A 19,304-nucleotide genomic window follows, 5' to 3' on the forward strand; every position below is an offset into this window, starting at 1 on the left:
CAGAGAGCTGGCCTGGAAGAGGGGCAACCGGGATAGAATCCGGCGCCCCAACTGGGACTAGAACCCGGTGTGCCAGCGCCGCAAGGCGGAGGATTAGCCTGTTAAGCCACGGCGCCGGCCAGATCCTTTCTCTTGCTTTGTTGCCTCATAATGCCTGATAGATTACTAGCAGTGGGTGTGCAATAATCTTACAATGAATTAGGCACTAGTTCAACTTGTGCTAATGTGTTTTTTTGTTTACTACTTCATAACAACCTTGTGTTTATCCCCATTTTACAGATGAGGAAATTGAGCACAAAAAGGCTAACATGCTATCACAGAGTCCCACAGCTGCTTAGCAGAAGAGTTAGTATTGAAATCCAGTCTTGTTGGTGTGGCACTCTTCCCTACCTGAACTCCTTGGTGCATGGTCTGGAGTTACCTTATCCAGCTGGTTTCATACCGGCTGATTGAACTCAGCAGTCCCAAGCTTTCTCTTCTCAATTTATAGGGTTCACCTATAAATTGCACTACTTGGATAATCCTGTAGGTGGGAGGTGGCTCTAGGAGGAACTTAGCCAGACCTGATTGTGTTAAGCAGAGCTACAGTGGAACCTGTGTACAGATTTTCTTCTGTTGAGAGGGATAGTGGAGGAAGGACTGCCGCCCAGACTGAGTAGTTGTAGTGTAGGACTGAGAAGGTCACTTAAACGTCTGCTCTCACTGTTACACTCTCAGCTCCGTGCACCCTGGGCACTGACCCACTCTCTGAGCTAGTGGTTAGCATTGGGCACCGAAACCTCTTCAGATTAGGAAGTGAAGCTGTGGAAGACAAGTCCTGGAGCCAGGTGGAGAGGACAAAAGAGGCGTTTAAGATTCTGGACATCACATCAGGTGTGTAGGTCTAGGGCAGGACAGTTATTGAGCTAATTCCTTCTTAATGGGAAACACATATTTCAGTGTTTAGACCTTGAAATCCTTAATTTAAAAAGGCATCAGTAGAATGGTATTTAAGTAACCACTGCTGCTTACATTTAGAATTTTTATGCTTCATTGAAAAGAGCTTTAAAATGGTTTTCTGTCTTTTGTGAGGGGCTTTTGTCAGCTCTGTAGAGTAGATGGCCATGGGGAAACTCAGAAGTGCTTTGCTCAGGGCCATTTTCCTTTAAAGGATATTTACACGAATATTTTGCTAAAGTAATTAGTTGCCTCAGGATTTTAAACCATAGGGTGATAGAATTTTATTTGTTTATTTTAAAAATATTATTTGAAAGGAAGAGAGGGCAAGAGAGCATTTCCTTCCACTTGTTCACTCCCCAGTGCCTGCAACAGCCAGAGCTGGACCAGTCCAACACCAGGAGCCTGGAAGTCAATTCAGGTCTCACATGTGAATGGAAGAGACTAGGACACTTGCTCCATTACCTGCTGCCTCCCAGAGCGTGCATTAACTGGAACTGGAATCAGATCTGGGACTCAAACCTAGGCACTTTGATATGAAATGTAGGTGTCCCAAGCAGCAACTTAACTACTATGCCATCTGCCCCTGGATGATAGAACTTTAGAGTTAAGAAAGCTCATTTACCAACACTTTGAGAGCATTCTAGCCTGCAGTTGCCCAATGCAACACTTTAAAATTCATGTAAAATCTTTTTTATATTATAATGGCTATTGTGAATGTCCAAAAGCTTATTAAAAAATGATTGTATGCTATGAGTTGGGTATCACCCTAGATGTAATATAGAAAGATAAATAAAAGTGATTCTACACTCAAGAAAACTAGAGTTATGTAGAATTGGTCAGCAAATGACTAGAGAATAAGTACTTGGACAAAGGTACACAGAAGATTGTGTATCACTAAAGGTCCAGTTGAAGATAGAAACCGTTGTGCCATTCTTGCTAGTTGTGTATCAGAAAACTGGGTTCCTTATGTTGCCTTCTGACTTCCCACTTCTCTCTGCTCTAATTTTAAGTCTTCCTAGGTGAATCTGATTGGCAGAATTTTTTTTTAAGATTTATTTTATTTATTTGAAAGTCAGAGTTACAGAGAGGTAGAGATAGAGATATCTGCTGGTTTACTCCTCCAAATGGCTGCAATGGCCAGGGCTGGGCCTGACTGAAGCCAAGAGCCAGGAACTTCTTCCAGGTCTTCCACGTGGGTGCAGGGGCCCAAGCACTTGGGCCATCTTCCACTGCCTTTCCAGGCACATTAGCAGGGAGCTGGATTGGAAGTGGAGCAGCTGGGATTTGAACCGGCACCATATGAGATGCTGGCATTGCTGGATGTGGCTTAACCTGCTATGCCCCAGTGCCAGCCCCTGATTGGCAGAACTTAAATCACAACCAGTGTCTAGGTGTAGGTAAACGGTAAAAGCCAACATTCAAACTCACATATTTAACACTAAAATTTATTTAATTTTAATTACTTACGCAGAAGAGGTTATCAAAACAGAGCATGCATCGAAATCACCTGATGGGCTTGATTCAGTTTCCTTCCAGTAAGCATGGTCTGTGCCTATCAGTGTGTGTGAGGTAAGAATACAAGTTTCTTTTTCTTTTTGACAGGCAGAGTTAGAGAGAGAGAGAGAAAGGTCTTCCTTCCGTTGGTTCACCCCCTAAATGGCTGCTACGGCCAGCGTGTTGCGCCGATCCGAAACCAAGAGCCAGGTGCTTCCTCCTGGTCTCCCATCCGGGTGCAGGGCCCAAGCTCTTGGGCCATCCTCCACTGCCCTCCGGGGCCACAGCAGGGAGATGGACTGGAAGAGGAGCAACCGGGACAGAATCCGGCGCCCCGACCAGGACTAGAACCCGGGGTGCCGGCACCGCAGGCGGAGGATAAGCCAAGTGAGCTGTGGCACCGGCCGAATACAAGTTTCATAACCCATTTGGAGATACCTGTAAATTGAATTTCCCTGGGAAATTGAGTAGAGACAGAGTAGAGTTCCATTTAGTCAGGGTGTATAGAAGACAGCTTGCTCTGTGCTAGGCACTGTGCGTGGATTCTCTGATACCTTTTTCTGTGAGAAGGGTACTGTGACATAGGTTTTGGTTGTGGAAATAGCTTATTTACTTTTTTTTTTTTTGGACAGGCAGAGTGGACAGTGAGAGAGAGGGACAGAGAGAAAGGTCTTCCTTTGCCGTTGGTTCACCCTCCAATGGCCGCCGCGGCCAGCGCGCTGCGGCCAGCGCACCGTGCTGATCCGAAGGCAGGAGCCAGGCGCTTATCCTGGTCTCCCATGGGGTGCAGGGCCCAAGCACTTGGACCATCCTCCACTGCACTCCCAGACTACAGCAGAGAGCTGGCCTGGAAGAGGGGCAACCGGGATAGAATCCGGTGCCCCGACCGGGACTAGAACCCGGTGTGCCGGCGCCGCAAGGCGGAGGATTAGCCTAGTGAGCTGCGGCGCCGGCCTAGCTTATTTACTTTTTTTTTTAAGTTATTAAAAGCAGAGCAACAGAGAAAGAGAGGGAGAGTCAGAGAGATACCCATCTTCCATCACTGTTTCCAAATGACCACAAACAGCCATGTTTAGGCCAGGTCAAAGCCAGGAGCCTGGAGCTCCTTACTGGTCTCCAAGGTGGTTGGCAGGGGCCCAAGTTACTTGGGCCATTGTCTGCTTTTCCAGGCACATTAGTGGGAGAGCTGGGTTGGAGGCTAAGTAGCAGGAACTTGAACCTGTGCTCTAATATGGGATGCTGGTATTACAAGCATCAGCTTAACCCACTATGCCACAGTGCCAGCTCCTTACGTTACTTACTGAGAAGACAAGTACTTCCATGAAAGAAGTGATAGTCTAAGATAATAGGGGACTAGGTGCACAATCAAGTGCATGCTATGTTATAGTGCTGCCAAGACACTGAGTTTTATGGGAGACTGGTCAGTCTGGGCTCAAGCATTAAGGGAGTTGCTGGGGTGGGAGGAGCTTCTGGAAAGGCAGATGGGAACACTGTAAGCTGGTGTGTATCTTTTAAAGCTAATTCTCTAGGAGCTTATTTATTTATTTGAAAAATTTATTTTTAAAAAAATTATGAGCATGACTTAAAAATGTAGAAATTTGGGAAAACCATCTGTAATACTCTCACAACTCAAAGATTCAGGGTTAGACATTTTAGTGGATTAACTTTTAGTCTTGTTTTAAAGATTTATTTATTTATTTGAAAGGCAGTTAGAGGGAGGGAGGTAGAGGTCTTCCACCTGCTGGTTTTCTCCCCAGGTGGCCGCAATGGATCCAAAGCCAGGCTCTTCTTCTGGGTCTCCAATTGCAGGTGCAGGGTCCTAAGGACTTGGGCCATCTTCTACTGCTTTCCCAGGCCATAGTAGAGAGCTGGATTGGAAGTGGAGCAGCTGGGACTCGAACCTGCACCCATATAGGATGCCAGCACTGCAGGCAGTGGCTTTACTTGCTAAGCCACAGTGATTCTGGTTTTAAAATGTTCAAAAGGGATAGGGGTTGTAGTACAGTGGTTCAGCCACCAGTCAGGATGACTGCATCCCATACTTTATTGTGGTTTCAAGTTCCAGCTACCCCACTTCAGATCCAGCTCCCTGCTAATGTGCTTGGGAAGGCAGAAGATGATGGCCCAAGTACCTAGGTCCCTGTTACCCATTTGAGAGATCCAGATAGAGTTACAAGCTCCTGACTTTGGCCCAGCCCCAGCTGTTACAGACATTTGGTAACTTAACCAGTGGTTGGAAGATACGCTCTATCTAATGTCGCTCTTTCAAATAAATACATATTTAAAAAATCCAAAAAACTCTTACATTATAATAAATCTTTGTATTTTGAGTTAATTCTTTATAAAGCAATGGTATTTCCCCGTATTACTAAACACCTAGTTTTGATGATAATGTAAAGATTATAGCTCTTGAGTTTATTAGTATTGCTTTTTTCAGTTTTTGAAATGATCTTAAACATTTGAAATGCTGCTTATATTTCACATTGTTTCCTTGGGGTGGATTTGAGATACGGAATGACTTGATGCAGAGTATGGGCATTCTTAATGCTTTAGCATGTTGACAGATTGTTTGCCCAAAGGAGTATTCAAATGTTTGCTCCCTTTCTTCCTTCAATATTCACTCAATATTAATATGCTGGGTCCTATTCAAGGTGCTGGGGATTAGTAGTGAATAAAGCAGGCAAAAATCCCTGTCTTCATAAAGCATCCACTATAGTTGAGGAAAACATAAGTATATAGTGTGTGCTGGGGAGTAAAATGTGCTAAGGAGAAAAATCACACAGGAAAAGGAATAAGGAGTGGTGGGACCAGGAAAGGCATCATTTTGAATAAGATGGTTGAGGAAAACGACATTGAGAAACTAACTTGTGTGTAAAGTTCTGCTAGCCCAGGCCTCATTCCTTTGGTATTTATCTGACAGAGTGCATGGCAACAGCGAAGGCCATAGAGTGGAAGGATGACCTGCATGGTTGAGGAACATGAAGAATATTGGTGAGAATGGAACAGAGTTAGGAGAGGAAAATGTTCCAAAGACAGGTCAGAGAGTGGCTGGGGAAGGGAAGGCGTTCCAGAGGGGGCCTGACTTGAGTTCCAGAGTGTTCTTTTGGGTGCTGTTTTCAGATCAGACTGTAGGGAATTAGAAGAAGCAGCAGGGAAATCTGTTAGAGGGTGATGGTGATAATCCCGGTGGAAGATGTTGGTGGCCTCCACTAAAAAGGTTATGGTGGTGGAGATGGAGAGTGAAGGTCAGAATCCGATTATATTTTGAAGATTCAGTTGACAGAGTTGGCTGACACTTCAGATCTAGCTCCCTGCTAATCTGGATCTGAGATGTGAAAGATCAAAAGTTCAATTTTGGGTATATTGGAATTGAGCTGTCAAGTGGAGGTATTGAGCGGGCAGGTAAATGAGTCCAAAATTGGGAGAAATCTGAGCCATGGAAATGAATTTAAACTTGATAGCGCATACATGCATTTGAAGCAATGAGACTGAAAGAGATCAGGGAGGGAGAGCATTGAGAAAGAAAAGTGAAAATCCAAAGCCTGAGCCCTAGAGTGCACTAGAAAGAGATCAGCAAAGAGAAGCCGGTGAGGCAGACAGGGCCGCGGGGTGCTCTGGGAGCATGTGAAGAAGGTGATTCAAGGCAAGGAAGCAGTCATGGGTGTGAAATGGTGCTTTCCCTATAGGTCAAGATTAAAGATTGATCATTGATGTCTGCAGGAAAAGAGCCACTGGTGTCACCATTGATAGACGAGTAGTTTCAGAGAGCTTGATTGCATAGGTTGAAGAGAGTGGAAGGAAAAGAGTTGGTGACAGTAGGTATAGATACAGATACTCATGAATTTAAAGTGAGCACAGTTGTTTACTTCTCTCCAATCACTGTCAGCCACAGTAGTATAAGTGGATAGTTGGATTTAAGAAGGTTTGAGTTTTCTTGATTGAGGATGATGAAGAGAGGCACAAGGGAGTTGAGGATTTATGTAAAGGAATAGCGTAATAGAAGAACTCAAACCGGGTAAGCAGGATAGTGTAGATCTGAGGTGGATCAAGGAGAGTGAAAAGATTGGTAGAGGGGCTGGTACTGTGGCACAGCAGGTTAAGCCACTGTCTGCAGTGCCAGCATCCCATATGGGCGAGTTGTGGCTGCTACACTTCGGATCCAGCTCCTTGCTAATATGCCTGGGAAAAGAAGCAGAAGATGGCCCAAGTCCTTGGATGTTTGTACCCATGTAGGAGACCCAGGGTGAAGCTCCTGGTTCCTGGCCCAGTCATGGCCATTGTGGACATTTGGGAAGTGAACCAGTGGCTGGAAGCTCTCTCTCTCTCTTCTGTCTCTCTCTGTAACTCTGCCTTTCAAATAAATAAATAAATCTTTAAAAAATAATAAAAAAAAGATTGGTAGAGTGTGCAGGCCTTTGGGCTTAAAGAAAGTAGAGAACTACAGAGAATAAACCAGAAAGAGCAAATAATGGCCTTGGTTGGAAACTAAGATGTTTGAAATTTTAATATCTGAGATAATTATCATTTACTGATAATGATGGAGTTTATATTATAACCATGGGAGTGAGTAACTGAGATTGGATAGAGGACAAGATTTTTAATTTTATTTTTTATCAATTATTTATTTTACATTTTTATCAATTATTTATCAATTTTTTTCTATTGGGGCGGAGAAGGCCATGGAATTGAGAGTTCAGGGATTTGGAAGGATCATCCATTTGACAGGTAAAATTGATATCTCTGCTGGGAGTAGTGTTATATGGAGTAGCAGTACACCAGTACCCACAGGATTCAGTAATCAAGAATAATGCTGACATTAGTTGATGACAACAAAGCAGTGTGAGGAGGGGGTTATGGTATGGTTTCCCGAGTTCAAAATTGGGAGTTTCAGAGAATAAAGAGAAAGAATGGTATGGTAGTAGTAGCAAGGAACAGAGGCCACTCCCTTCCCTGCAGGCCAGTAGGAGGAGAAGTGGAGAAGAACACCCTCCCACCCCCCACCCCCCACCCCCCACCCCCGAGAGCTGCAGAGGAAACCACCATTCAGCCACAGAACAGAGGAATGGGAAGGGGACTTAGAGAGATTCGGAGTTGAGAATTTTTCCGTGGGTTGTTCATAAGTGCTAGGGATTTGCTGAGGTGGGGGGCAATCTGTGTGAAGGTGCCAGCTTTGCTCTGCCTGTGGCAACCTCATTTACAATTCATTGTACTTCTGACAGAAGATATTGAATGTTAATTCATTAAGAATATATAGTTGGCTACATTTCTATATTGTGATGCTTATGTGGCTCTTTTAACAGGGTCTGTTGGATAGTGGGAAAAAGAAAAAGATGAGCAGAGAGCGTTAAGTTTTATGGGAAAGTGAGTTGATTACATTGGCTAGCTTTGGGGAGTCAGTTAAACAGATGAAATTGGGAGGGCTGACGTTAATGGCTAGGCTAAGGATGCTAGACTGTTATGGTAGCTTTACAATGTAAAGGTCTTGAAACATTAAAAGCGGTGTGAAGATCCAACAACAGATTAATGTAAAATTATCATGATTGAACAATTCCACTTGTGGGTGTGCATCCAAAAGATGTGAAAGCAAGGCTTTCATATAATTTGTACTCTTTTTTTTTTTTTTTTTTGACAGGCAGAGTGGACAGTGAGAGGGAGACAGAGAGAAAGGTCTTCCTTTTGCCGTTGGTTCACCCTCCAATGGCCACCGCGGTAGGCGCCCTGCGGCCGGTGCCCCGCGCTGATCCGATGGCAGGAGCCAGGTGCTTCTCCTGGTCTCCCATGGGGTGCAGGGCCCAAGCACTTGGACCATCCTCCACTGCACTCCCTGGCCATAGCAGAGAGCTGGCCTGGAAGAGGGGCAACCGGGACAGAATCCGGTGCCCCGACTGGGACTAGAACCTGGTGTGCCGGCGCCGCAAGGCGGAGGATTAGCCTAGTGAGCTGCGGTGCTGGCCGCTTTTGTACTCTTGTGTTCATAGCAGCACTGTTCACAACAACTGAAAAATGGAAGTAACCTCCAAATGTCCATTGACAGAATAATAGAAAATCAATGTGGTAGATACTTGTACATGCAATTTGAATATTATTTAGCTTTAAAAAGGGATTTCTGACACATGCTACAACATGAATAAAGCTTGGAGACATTGTGGTAAGTGAAAGAAGCTGGTGACGAAAGACAACGATTGTACAACTCTATTTACATGTGGTACCTAGAATAGTCAAATCAGAGGAGTCAGAAAGTAGAATGGTGGCTGCCAGGGTGGCTAGGAGGAGAGGATAATGAAAAGAGTTGGTAGGTTTTCTTTAAGATATATATATATATATATATATATATATATAGAATTATTTTATTTATTTGAAAGTCAGAGTTACACAGAGAAGGTGAGGCAGAGAGAGAGGGAGGTCTTCCATTCCGCTGGTTCACTCTCCAAATGACCTCAATGGCCAGAGCTGAGCTGATCTGGAGCCAGGAGCCAGGAGCCTTCTTCTAGGTTTCCCACGCCGGTGCAGGTGCCCAAGGACTTGGGCCATCTTCTACTGCTTTCCCAGACCATAGCAGAGAGCTGCATCCGAAGAGGAGCAGCCAGGACTTGAACCAGTGCCCATATGGGATGCCAGTGTTGCATGCTGGGGCTTTAACCCTCTGCTCCATAGTCCCGGCCCCAAAATATATTTTATCGAGCTGGTGCTGTGGTGTAGCAGGTAAAGCTGCCACCTGCAATGCCAGCATCCCATGTGGGTGCCAGATTGAGTCCCAGTTGCTCCACTTCCAATCCAGCTCTCTGCTATGGGCTGGAAAAGCAGTAGAAGATGGCCCAAGTCCTTGGGCTCCTGCACCTATGTGGGAGACACAGAAGAAGCTCTTGGCTCCTGGCTTCATATCGGCATAGCTCCAGCTGTTGTAGCCATCTGGGGAGTGAACCAGCAGATGGAAGACCTCTCTCTCTGCCTCTGCCTCTGCCTCTCTGTCACTCTGCCTGTCAAATAAATAAATCTTTTAAAAAATATATTTTATTTATTTGACAGGCAGAGTGACAGACACAGGGATATCTTCCAAAGTGTCTTCCGTCTGCTGGTTCACTCCCCAAATGACTGCAGTGAACCTGTCTGGTCCAGGCCAAAGCCAGGAGCCAGGACTCCATTCTGGTCTCCCATATGGGAGCAGGGGCTTCAGTAGTTGGACTGTCATATACTGCTTTCCCAGGCACATTGGCAGGGAGCTGGATCAGAAATGGGGCAGCTGAGACTGGAACTGGTGCTCTGCTTTGGGATGCAGGTATTGCAAGTGGTGGGTTAACCCAGTGCTCCACAGTGCTGGGGCCAGAGTTGATGTTTAATAGCATTAGGGCTTCAGTTGGGGAAGATGAAAAAGCTGTGGAGATGAGGCTGGTGCTGACTGTGACACAACAGTGTAAATGCAGGTAATGTCACAGCACTGTATTCTTAAAGATAGTCAAAATGGTACACGTTATGTATGTTTTACCACAATTAAAAGCAAACCAGGATGTAACCTATATAGGTGCTGCTTCTCCAGTGGTGCTGGAGGGTCCAGACAGCAGTGCTCCCCAGGGGAGAGAGGCAGAGTTGGGGTATAAGGAGATGCTCTGACTGGCATAGTGTGTTCACCTATAGAGATGTCAGCTTTATTTGTCCTGCCCACACTCCGCACGGGTTGGGGCCCAAACATTGGCGTTCTTGGGGTGGTTTAGACGGACTTGGAGAACACGTTTTCTTAAGGAAGAAAACATTTTCTCTGTGTTCATATTCCCTGTTTAATAAAAATTTTTTTTTTACATGTTCCAAGGAGAACCTTTGGCCTTCAAAATTATTCCAAGTTTTTAACATGAATTTGTCTTTTATGTATTGTGTTTACTAGTTGAATTGAGTGCTAGTTACTTTGGAGTCATTTTATTTATATCCTGAACTTGGCAAAGGAATTTAAATAGAGGAATTGGAAAGCTCTCATTCATAATCTGCTAAGGCCTGTTTCACGACAACATGTTTTAGTTATTTGTCCAGATGTATTCTTATTGTTGAGTCACAATAATGACTGGAAGACAGATCAACAGGAGGACATAAATAAATAAAGACAAAAAAGAAAGCCAGTGTGGGATTCTTTGGAGTCTGGTAGAGCCATGCTGAATCCCAGCTCTGTTTCTTTGTGAATTTGTTCTTAGTAAGCCTCACTTTCCTTATTTATGAAGTAGAAATAAGTCTACTTACCTGGCAGGGTTGTTATGATTAAATAAGATAAATTAAACTACCTATGGCAATGACTGGTATACCCAGGAGTTCGGTAAGTGGTAGCTGATGCTGTTATAATTGTTAATACAAAAATGTTTACTGGAAGTCTGTGAAACCCAGTGTGCAAACTTGGAAAGCAAAGGAATTAGCAGTAAGGCCCTTCAATTTATACAGATCCACCTCAGGGTTTCTGTAAGTCTGGGAGAGTCCCTTGTGCATTTGATGTTTACAGATCATTAGCAAACAGATGCCAGGAGGCAAATAAACTGGAGCTTAAGGATTTTGCAACCACTGACAATATAGAGAAAAATCAGTTTCTGATAAAGTTATAATAACATTTTCAAACAAGTAATAGAAGGCAATGGGAACATTTTAATTGGGTTTATAAAAGTTTATTCCAGGAACACATGTATTTCCAATTTGAGGCACACCTATATGTCTGTAGCCATTTAATTTACAATGCTTGCTTATTTCTCCATTGGGGTTAATAATATAACAACAACTAATATTTATTGTGTGCTTACTACATGCCAATGTGATCTTTAGGATGCCTCTAGCATTCAAAGTCTTGTTTTCATTTGGCTATTTTGAAATTGGCTTTTATCCATTTGGAGAGACAAAGTGTTTAATGAGTTTATTTTATTCTATTCTATTTATTCTCTTATACCTCAAATATTTGTTGGGTATTTATAACAGGCAAGACATTTTGTAGGAGACAAAGCTAAATGAAACACAGAACCTGACCTTGCGCGATGCCTGCTCTCTGTACTATGTCCCATTCAGAAGGGGGCATGTGATATCATTGTCTAGTTGTGGACTTCACTGCTGGCTCTGCCGTGTCTTCCAAGAAGGCTTTTCTGTCCCTTTCAGGACAAGGCGAGAGGCCTCTGTGCTCATCCCTAGCGTAGCACTTAACAAGCCCCATGGTAATGGCTTATTTATTTCTCTGTGTTCTCCATTAGTGTTAGTTAGGCTGTAAACTCCTGGATGGCCAAGACTGTGGCTTATTTATCAAGTGGGGTGGCCACATCAGAGTAGTTACATCACCAATGAATGCTAATTTTCTAACATAGGACAAGTAATAATCTATTGCTTTAACTTGATACAATGGATATGGCAACCTCAATAGCATAGCTTTATCTTGAAGGTAAAATCAGAAATTTTGTATGAAGTCCTATCACAGCACCTGACACACAGTGGGTCCTCTGTTTGTATGTGAGTAAATAATTAAGTTATCCCTTTCCCCCAAATTTGACAGATGCGGTAGATCTATTTATGAAGACCATATGCAGCAATCTCACGTTTGTAACACATAAAGGGCACAGCTGTCATTTAAGTTAAGTCTAAGGTAATTATTCATATTGGCGTAAAAATGTGACACTTAGGTTACTCATTCAAAAAGGTGGGGTAAAATTAATCTTAATTCATAGAAAAATTAGGTAGAAACTTGAGATTATAACCACTAGAAAAAGACCACTTTAATTTATATGTGTTATCTTTCGGGTTGATAGGTTTTAGAAATTAGTTTCAAATTTTAATTAGGAAAAAAACCCTAAATATTTAAATTTAAATAATAATGAAACTTGGAAACTAAGGTAGTCAGTAAGGAAAAAGATAAATATATAGATATTTTGACTTTTTCCCTGCAGTACACCCTACCCTGTCTATTTTGGAACTCCCTTTGGACTTTAACTTAGGTTTGATTTCTAGGTTTACATGGTACTACTTGGTTAATGGTCAGATTTATGTTCGTTTTGTAGATGAAGTTAGTTATGAAAAGTACTTCAAATTATGGTCAATATTGGCATTTGCTGGTTAAAGTCTATCAACTTTCTCTAGAAAGAAAGATGAAACTCCCTGGATTTTACTGTACAATGTCAATGGACTCATTATTTGCAGAACAGCTGATGCATTTTGGACTTGTTGATTCACTTAATTGGTAACTGTGCTTACATTCATAACTCCAACAACTGAAAACAATAGGTCAGTGTCTGCTGTTTGCACATAAATAGTCACATCGGAGCAGGATATGTCTGAAAGGCAGAGTATGTTAGTCTGAGGAGGAGATGGCACGTGAATGGTTCCACTGCTTGCCATGCCGAGGTGGGTTTTGCTCTCTTTCCTTAAATAATGCTGTTTGTCTGCTACAGGCTTAGGTGGTCAACTGTTTCTGTGTTAGCAGACTGGCTGTTGTGAAATAGTGTTTATGTTGTATATGCCAGTGTTGGGTGAGATGCTAGAAGGGAATTATGGTTTAAAGTTGAGATGACTCCAGGTTTTTATGTCTTATAATCTTCATGTATTAGAGCAAAAAGTTAATACCTGGAATAGATTTTAAAAAAATTCCATTGGTACTTGAAAACTAAATATTCATTTAAAGTAGTTAAAAAATAATCCCCCCCAAATTAATGAATTAGACTCCTTTGAAATTCTAGGATAAAATCTGCATGTTTGATTCAGTAATTTTTTGAAAGGAGTAATTTTTAATTAAAACATTAAAGGAAAGAAAACATAAACCTTTTTGTGTCATCATCAAGGAAAAAGAAAACATACTGGTGATTTTTTTTTTTAAGCATGCAAAACATTTGAAACACTGCTTTAAAAAATACATTATTTTTAATTAGGAAATTTTAACTATCATACATAGAATAATTTACTAGAATAATTGCATTTAGTTAAAATGCTAATGATTGAGGTACTTTACAATATCAAGTAAATGAAGCTGAATTTTTGCAGTGTTAAGTCGGTTTAGTAGGGAGTGTCCTTGAATATCTTTAACACATTCCAGTTTGCAGGCATACTATCAAGAAACTTTGCATTATATATATATATATATATATATATATATATATATATATATAAACCTTTCTCCTCAAAGATGAAAAGAAAGTTTATTTCTGAGTATGTTTTGGGAAAGGCTGAGCTTGTCCTCAAAACGTACCACTTCTTAGACTATTTTCTGAGAGTCTACCTTTTTAGTGTCTAAAGTTGGAAAATGTCACTGATGAAAGGGGCAGTGGAATGGACTTTCATCCCGTTTGCAGCATATTCCCATCTTCTCATCTGGAAAATTAAATCTGATTACAGCTTGGATTAACATTTACATTTCTGGGGAGAGGAAGATAGTATCTTAAACTCCATGAAATTGAACAATGAGATTATATCATTTATAGTTTATGTTGAAGTCCCACTTTTTAAAGGGTAGAATTTTGTAATTGTAAACTTTTAAATGTATTCAGTATTTTTAACTCTTATTGACTGGAAATATCCAAGAGAGAATGATAGGATAAATTCAGCAGGCATTAAATGTAACATTTTCTGTCCTGATACCTCCTATACTAAAAGTGAAAGCAGTGTTAGGTTCCTGTGTTAACTGGTACATTGGCAGTTTCTCTTAAATTTCCTAAAAGAACTCCAGTTATAGAAGATAGTGACATTTGGTTGGTAAGCAGTTGTTATACATTTCATACAAAATGAAGTTAGTGTGTTTTCAATAGTTAAAAAATGTCATGCCTTAACTTTTCAAGTGGAGTCATTGATGTGACAGAGGGAAACACAAAAATAATTTTGTAAGATATAAGTGTGTGTGTGCACACAGTGAGTGTGTGTATACATATAACTAGTTACTGATGTACAAATGAGCCCTCATACATAACTATGGAACTTTTATGAATTATTTTGCATTTCTGTTGTAAAAGATCTGTCTACCACGTTTTCTAGGAACTTTAAGCCTAAGGCAGAACTCAAGGTTTTTGGAGCCTGTGTAAAATAATTTATAGCACCTTTCCAGTGAGTCTTGCCCAAACTCTTATTCTATTAATTAAACATCCTGTGGCAATCTGGTATGTCTTAAAGATGTAAAAGTATGTAGAGTAGAAGACTAGAAAACATAGACTATTGAGATAGATGAAAACTAGCCTTTTTAAAAAAGAAAAAAAAAAAAAGAGTAAGACATGTTTGGAGGTGAGTTGTTTTCTGATGTGAAGACAGGGCTTGTAGACAGCTCTGTGCCTGAGTGAGATTGTGCTATTGGGCGTCATGCGATGATGTTTTAAAATATGGGGACACTTCTGGTCCTCAGTGGCAGTGGTGTGTGTGGGGTTGCTGAGATAGCCTTGGGACACGTGGATAGCCGTGGGCGTGTATCCAAAGGGTTGCCTCATGGATAGCCATGGTCCTGGGAGAAGGTTGAAGAGAATCAGCGGCCTCTCTTGAGCCTTGTTGATTAGGAAGTGTGTGGATTCTGTCAGACTGTACATATTGTTGGCAAAATGTTTGCAGTGGAGTATTTTTTGAGAACTAATTTTTTGGCAGATGATTAAGTTTGTAAGAATCTATTAATTTAGGAGAAAGTTGCCGCAAGAGGAAGTACAATGCACTACTGTAGTATGTTCTTCATTTTTTGCAAGAGGGACAATTCTTAAGGAAAAAAGCTTAACATATGCTGATAACTCTTCTTACTGCCAATTGCCTAAGCAAATTGTTATGTTACTTTGTTCCATGGTAGTACTCTCATCTGCAGATTTGTGTGTTGAAAGTTAGCTCTTTGGTGACACTGCATTTGGCGGTGAGCGTATGAATGTGAGAAGGTGTTTTGGAACATTAGCAATTATAGCATTGGATGGTGGATAAAGAAATAGATATATAAATATTAGACCAATGCAGTTTTCCAGTGTATGTTATTTTCCATATAAAGATATAGAACATTTCATAAAATGTTCCCAGACCATTTAAAACTCAAAGAAATGCAGCTGACGCAATGAAATACATAGAGTACTTGTAAAAAACATACAGACACGCAAGTGGATTGCTGCCAGACAGAAAATTTAAAGGCGGTTTGCTTAACTGCAGGGTGCTAAGTTTTGTACGTGTGCCATGCTGAAGCTGTTAGTAAGGCGGGTGTTGTGTTGCCGGAGAAAAGCAGATTGTATTTGGACCTTTTTAACTCAGATGTTTCCAATGTCGATATTTTGGTGACATTATGGTATTATGATCAACTAGATGTAGAAAAAAAAAAAAAAAAGATTTCAACCTCCTGTGCAAGATAGTAGGTGTTTTAAGAAAACCCTAACATGTTGTTTTCAGTTTTTATTTGAATTTCTACAAAATGGCTTTCATAGTTTTATTCACTATCAGACTGTTGTTTGAGCTAATTGAATGGAAATTTCTAGATTGGATTTTGTTTTTAAAAGCATTGCTTTTTTTTTACTTTCTCCCTCTTTTCCTCACCAAGTGCTGCTTTAGAGAACATTAAGGGCGCATGGAGTTTGCTTTTTGTAAGCCTCAAGGGGCTTTAAAAAAAGAAATCAAGAGTTTTCAGCTTGAATCAATGGTAAATGATAATGCGCGTATTGATTTGGAACATTACTCTGTTAAAATCAGCGGATCTCATTTGGGGGATAGTCCTAGGACAGTTGAAGGCATTAATTGATGGCATTTATGGTGCCTGCCACTGGGGCTTGTTTAGGGGGGATGTGATTTGTTTGAATGGCTTCCATGTTGGTATTCTGTGGTCGCCTTTTATCTGCAGAGAATTAAAATAGTTGGTTTTACTCCCTATTTTTCCTTCTCTTTTTTTCAATTCTATATTGTATATATGAATACAGTTTAGAAATGATGCGTTTCTTGATATGGCTTCTTATGAATATAGTTAAAGGAAATTTAAGAACCTTTTTCCACCTGTGAACAAGAAACTTCTGTTTTTAATTGAAGAATACACTACAAATGTTGGTGTCTGATTATTCCCTCACAAAATGGTGACAGAAAAATGAAGTCTTTGGTTTTATTTCCATTGGCATTTTGTGATTTCCCCCAAAGCACAAACTACTGGAATAAAGAGGACATCATATTAAAGATTTATATGGAGGTCATTTCTTTATGAAGTTTTGAAGAGTTAAGTGTTAACCACATGACAATTGGAAGAGAAAGAATAAGCCTTAGATGATTTTGTGGCTCTCTCAACCTCTGTTTTATTATGTTCCTGGGTGGCTTAGAGCTGCATTTTTTCCTGTCTGTGGCCAAATTTTAAGTTACTTATATATGTTTTAGGAATTACAACCACCACCCTTTCTTTCCAGGTGCTCCTTTCCGTCCCCTCCCCTGGCCTTTGAACACTTTGAGAGGCTTGTTGGGCAACAGGCTGTCGCCTGACATCCTGCTGGTTAATTCTTTGTGGGCCCAGTACTTTTCCTGCCACAGTGTTAGCGCCCTCTGGCTTCCTGTCTTACCAGAGCTAAGTCCTTGTGTGATTTCAACAGCTTTTCCTGACCTGTGAGAGCAACCCTGAATGGCGCTACAGGGAGCATTATTCCAGAATCTGCTGGTCACCTCTGGACGTGGCATTGGTGCCTCTTGGTAGTGAAGATGCGGGAAAATAAAGAAGTCAGTCTCCAGTTTTTAAGCTAACCAGGAGACACTTCAGGACCTGAAATTCCCTGCAGAGAGTTTCAGCTTGTCCGCATCAGCCCTGGTGGAAAACCGCTTTTGATGTGGCCCTCGGATTATCCTTGCTTTTGTTGTTAGTCTTGGATTTAAAAATAAAAACAAAAAACAAAACATTCATTGGCTCTAATGACTTGGACACTAGTATTTCTGGGATTTGAATGCACTATGTAAACAGATCCTTAGTTTCTTCCCTTCTAATTCTTCACAGAAGACCAATTAACTGTATTGTGATTTAGAGGATTTCAACTTTTACATGGATTCACTTTCACAGCGAAAGAAATTGTGGTTTTAAAGATCGATATGAAATGTGAGCAGTGCATATTGGGATCTCTGGGAGACTGTCAAATACTGTGCTTTTTCCCCCATGAGCCTTTTGCGTTGTTACATGATTTTTTCAAATAGATATATTTTTCTGATCACTCTCTTTAATGTGTCTCTGAAGAACCAAATCTTTTTCTTATTAGAAAAGATTGAATGTTTTCCTAATCAATAATAAATGGAGTGCTAATAGTTTTTAATTAGTACACTTCTGTATTGACTTACAGGAGATGGCACTGGATTACCTTGCAGTTATGTTTGAAGAATCAAATGACCCTGTAGTAATTCCATTTTAAATATATGATCCTGAGGTACCTTCACCTATATATTTTTGTAGTTGTGAGCAAGTCTAATTATGTCAAACAGAACATGGATTTCTTATGTTGTGATATTTTGTTTACACTGATAAGCCGAAAGTCTTGGTTCTGTTTTGAAGAAAACTTCTTTTGGTTTTATCTGTATTTTCCTAAGAGTAGATAAGTGTTTCAGGAAGGATATATCTTATTTTTACAAGCAGTGAGTTTCACGTTTTCCTCTTGAAAGAATTCTCTCCCCCACCCCCCATCCCCCACCCCAGTCTGGGACTGATGCAGAAGGTGGTTTATCAAGCTCACATCTGTCAAGTATGAAAAGGGGACTTCTGCTTAGAGAAGAAAAGTCGAGCAGGTTTAAGACTCATTTTCTCTGGAAAAATATATCGAGGGCAATTTGCAGCTGGCAAGATTTTTGCATTAGGTAATAGTCTAAAGTTAACAGTAGCATCAGGTCTTAAAATTTTCCTTTTTTATATTTCTGGAGGAGGGTAATGGGAGTGCCTTGCCGAGCCCTTCCTTGTGCTCATCAACATAGCAGCCTCAGCTGCCCCCCTTGGATCCCCTGCCAGGGCTGCTATCATCTTCTGATCAAATATTAATGTGTGATCCTCTGCTTGCTCACTAATCCAAAGCCAATTAATATTATCTGTCAATTATTTACAGATCCTGAGGTGCAGAGGCAATTCCCGGAGGACTACAATGACCAGGTTCGGAATGCGTAATTAATTTTTTACATGACAAAATTTATTTCAGAGTTGTTCAACATATTATTACTGTTCTTTTTACTGAAATAGATAAATGAATTTTTAGAAGGGAAGAGAGGCAGTAATTAGGAACTGAAGACAAAAACTAAAACATAGTGAAGTCAGGTTGAAAATATTAGTGCCAGATTTGGGGTGTTACCTTCAGCGAAGGAAACACACAGAAACTAAGGAAGAAAATTTATCGCAAATTTTCCTTTGAGGAATGTTACAGCCTGCAGTTCATTAGGAAGTCCTTTTGGATTGCTTGTGAACTTTTTCTTTCTTTCCTTTTTTTTTTTTTTTTTAATGCTATTTAAGTAGTCAAGAAGCAGTGTAACAAAAATGGTAGAGGAGGGCAGTTCATAACATTTCCTGGAATTTGAAACATAGAGTGAAACTACATGTTATTGTAGTACTGGAAGGAGAAGCTGCACATGTAGGATTGGTCTTGAGGGTGAGAATTGTTTAGATGATGGTCATGAAAGTTAAGGGTGACCACTTGGTTCTGCAGTCTCAAATTTCCAGCATTCTGCAAGCATAGAATGGGATGGAAGGAATCATTTTACTCATAAAATAATGCTTAAGTTCTGATTTTGCTCGATGACTTAAAATTAGCTGCAGGGTATTCATTTGGGATTCCAGGTTATATCTTGAGAAATATTAGAGATATATTATAGTCTTTTTTTGGCACCTTACATTTTAGTGCAAATGTGCAGTTTGGTGTGCTTTTTAAAATCATTTTTGAAATAAAAACATCCCTGATTACACTGAGTAAAGCATCCCTTAAAAGCCTTTCACATGTGGAATA

The 19,304-nt window shown here is 40.8% G+C and overlaps 1 protein-coding gene across 9 annotated transcripts in view; it reads left to right on the forward strand.

Annotated features, from left to right (window-relative positions):
• Positions 1-19,304, forward strand: part of DENND1A (DENN domain containing 1A) — a 566,150-nt gene that overhangs the window by 139,874 nt on the left and 406,972 nt on the right. For 7 of the 9 annotated variants that reach the window (XM_062207594.1, XM_062207585.1, XM_062207586.1 and 4 more), the window contains exon 3: positions 18,417-18,460. The exons of the other annotated variants lie outside the window; for them this stretch is intronic. In XM_062207594.1, the coding sequence (XP_062063578.1) occupies positions 18,417-18,460 (44 nt within the window). The remainder of the gene's footprint in view (positions 1-18,416; positions 18,461-19,304) is intronic. 9 annotated transcript variants of the gene reach the window in all.

This window comes from Lepus europaeus, chromosome 12 (assembly GCF_033115175.1).
Source record: "Lepus europaeus isolate LE1 chromosome 12, mLepTim1.pri, whole genome shotgun sequence".
NCBI lineage: Eukaryota > Metazoa > Chordata > Mammalia > Lagomorpha > Leporidae > Lepus > Lepus europaeus.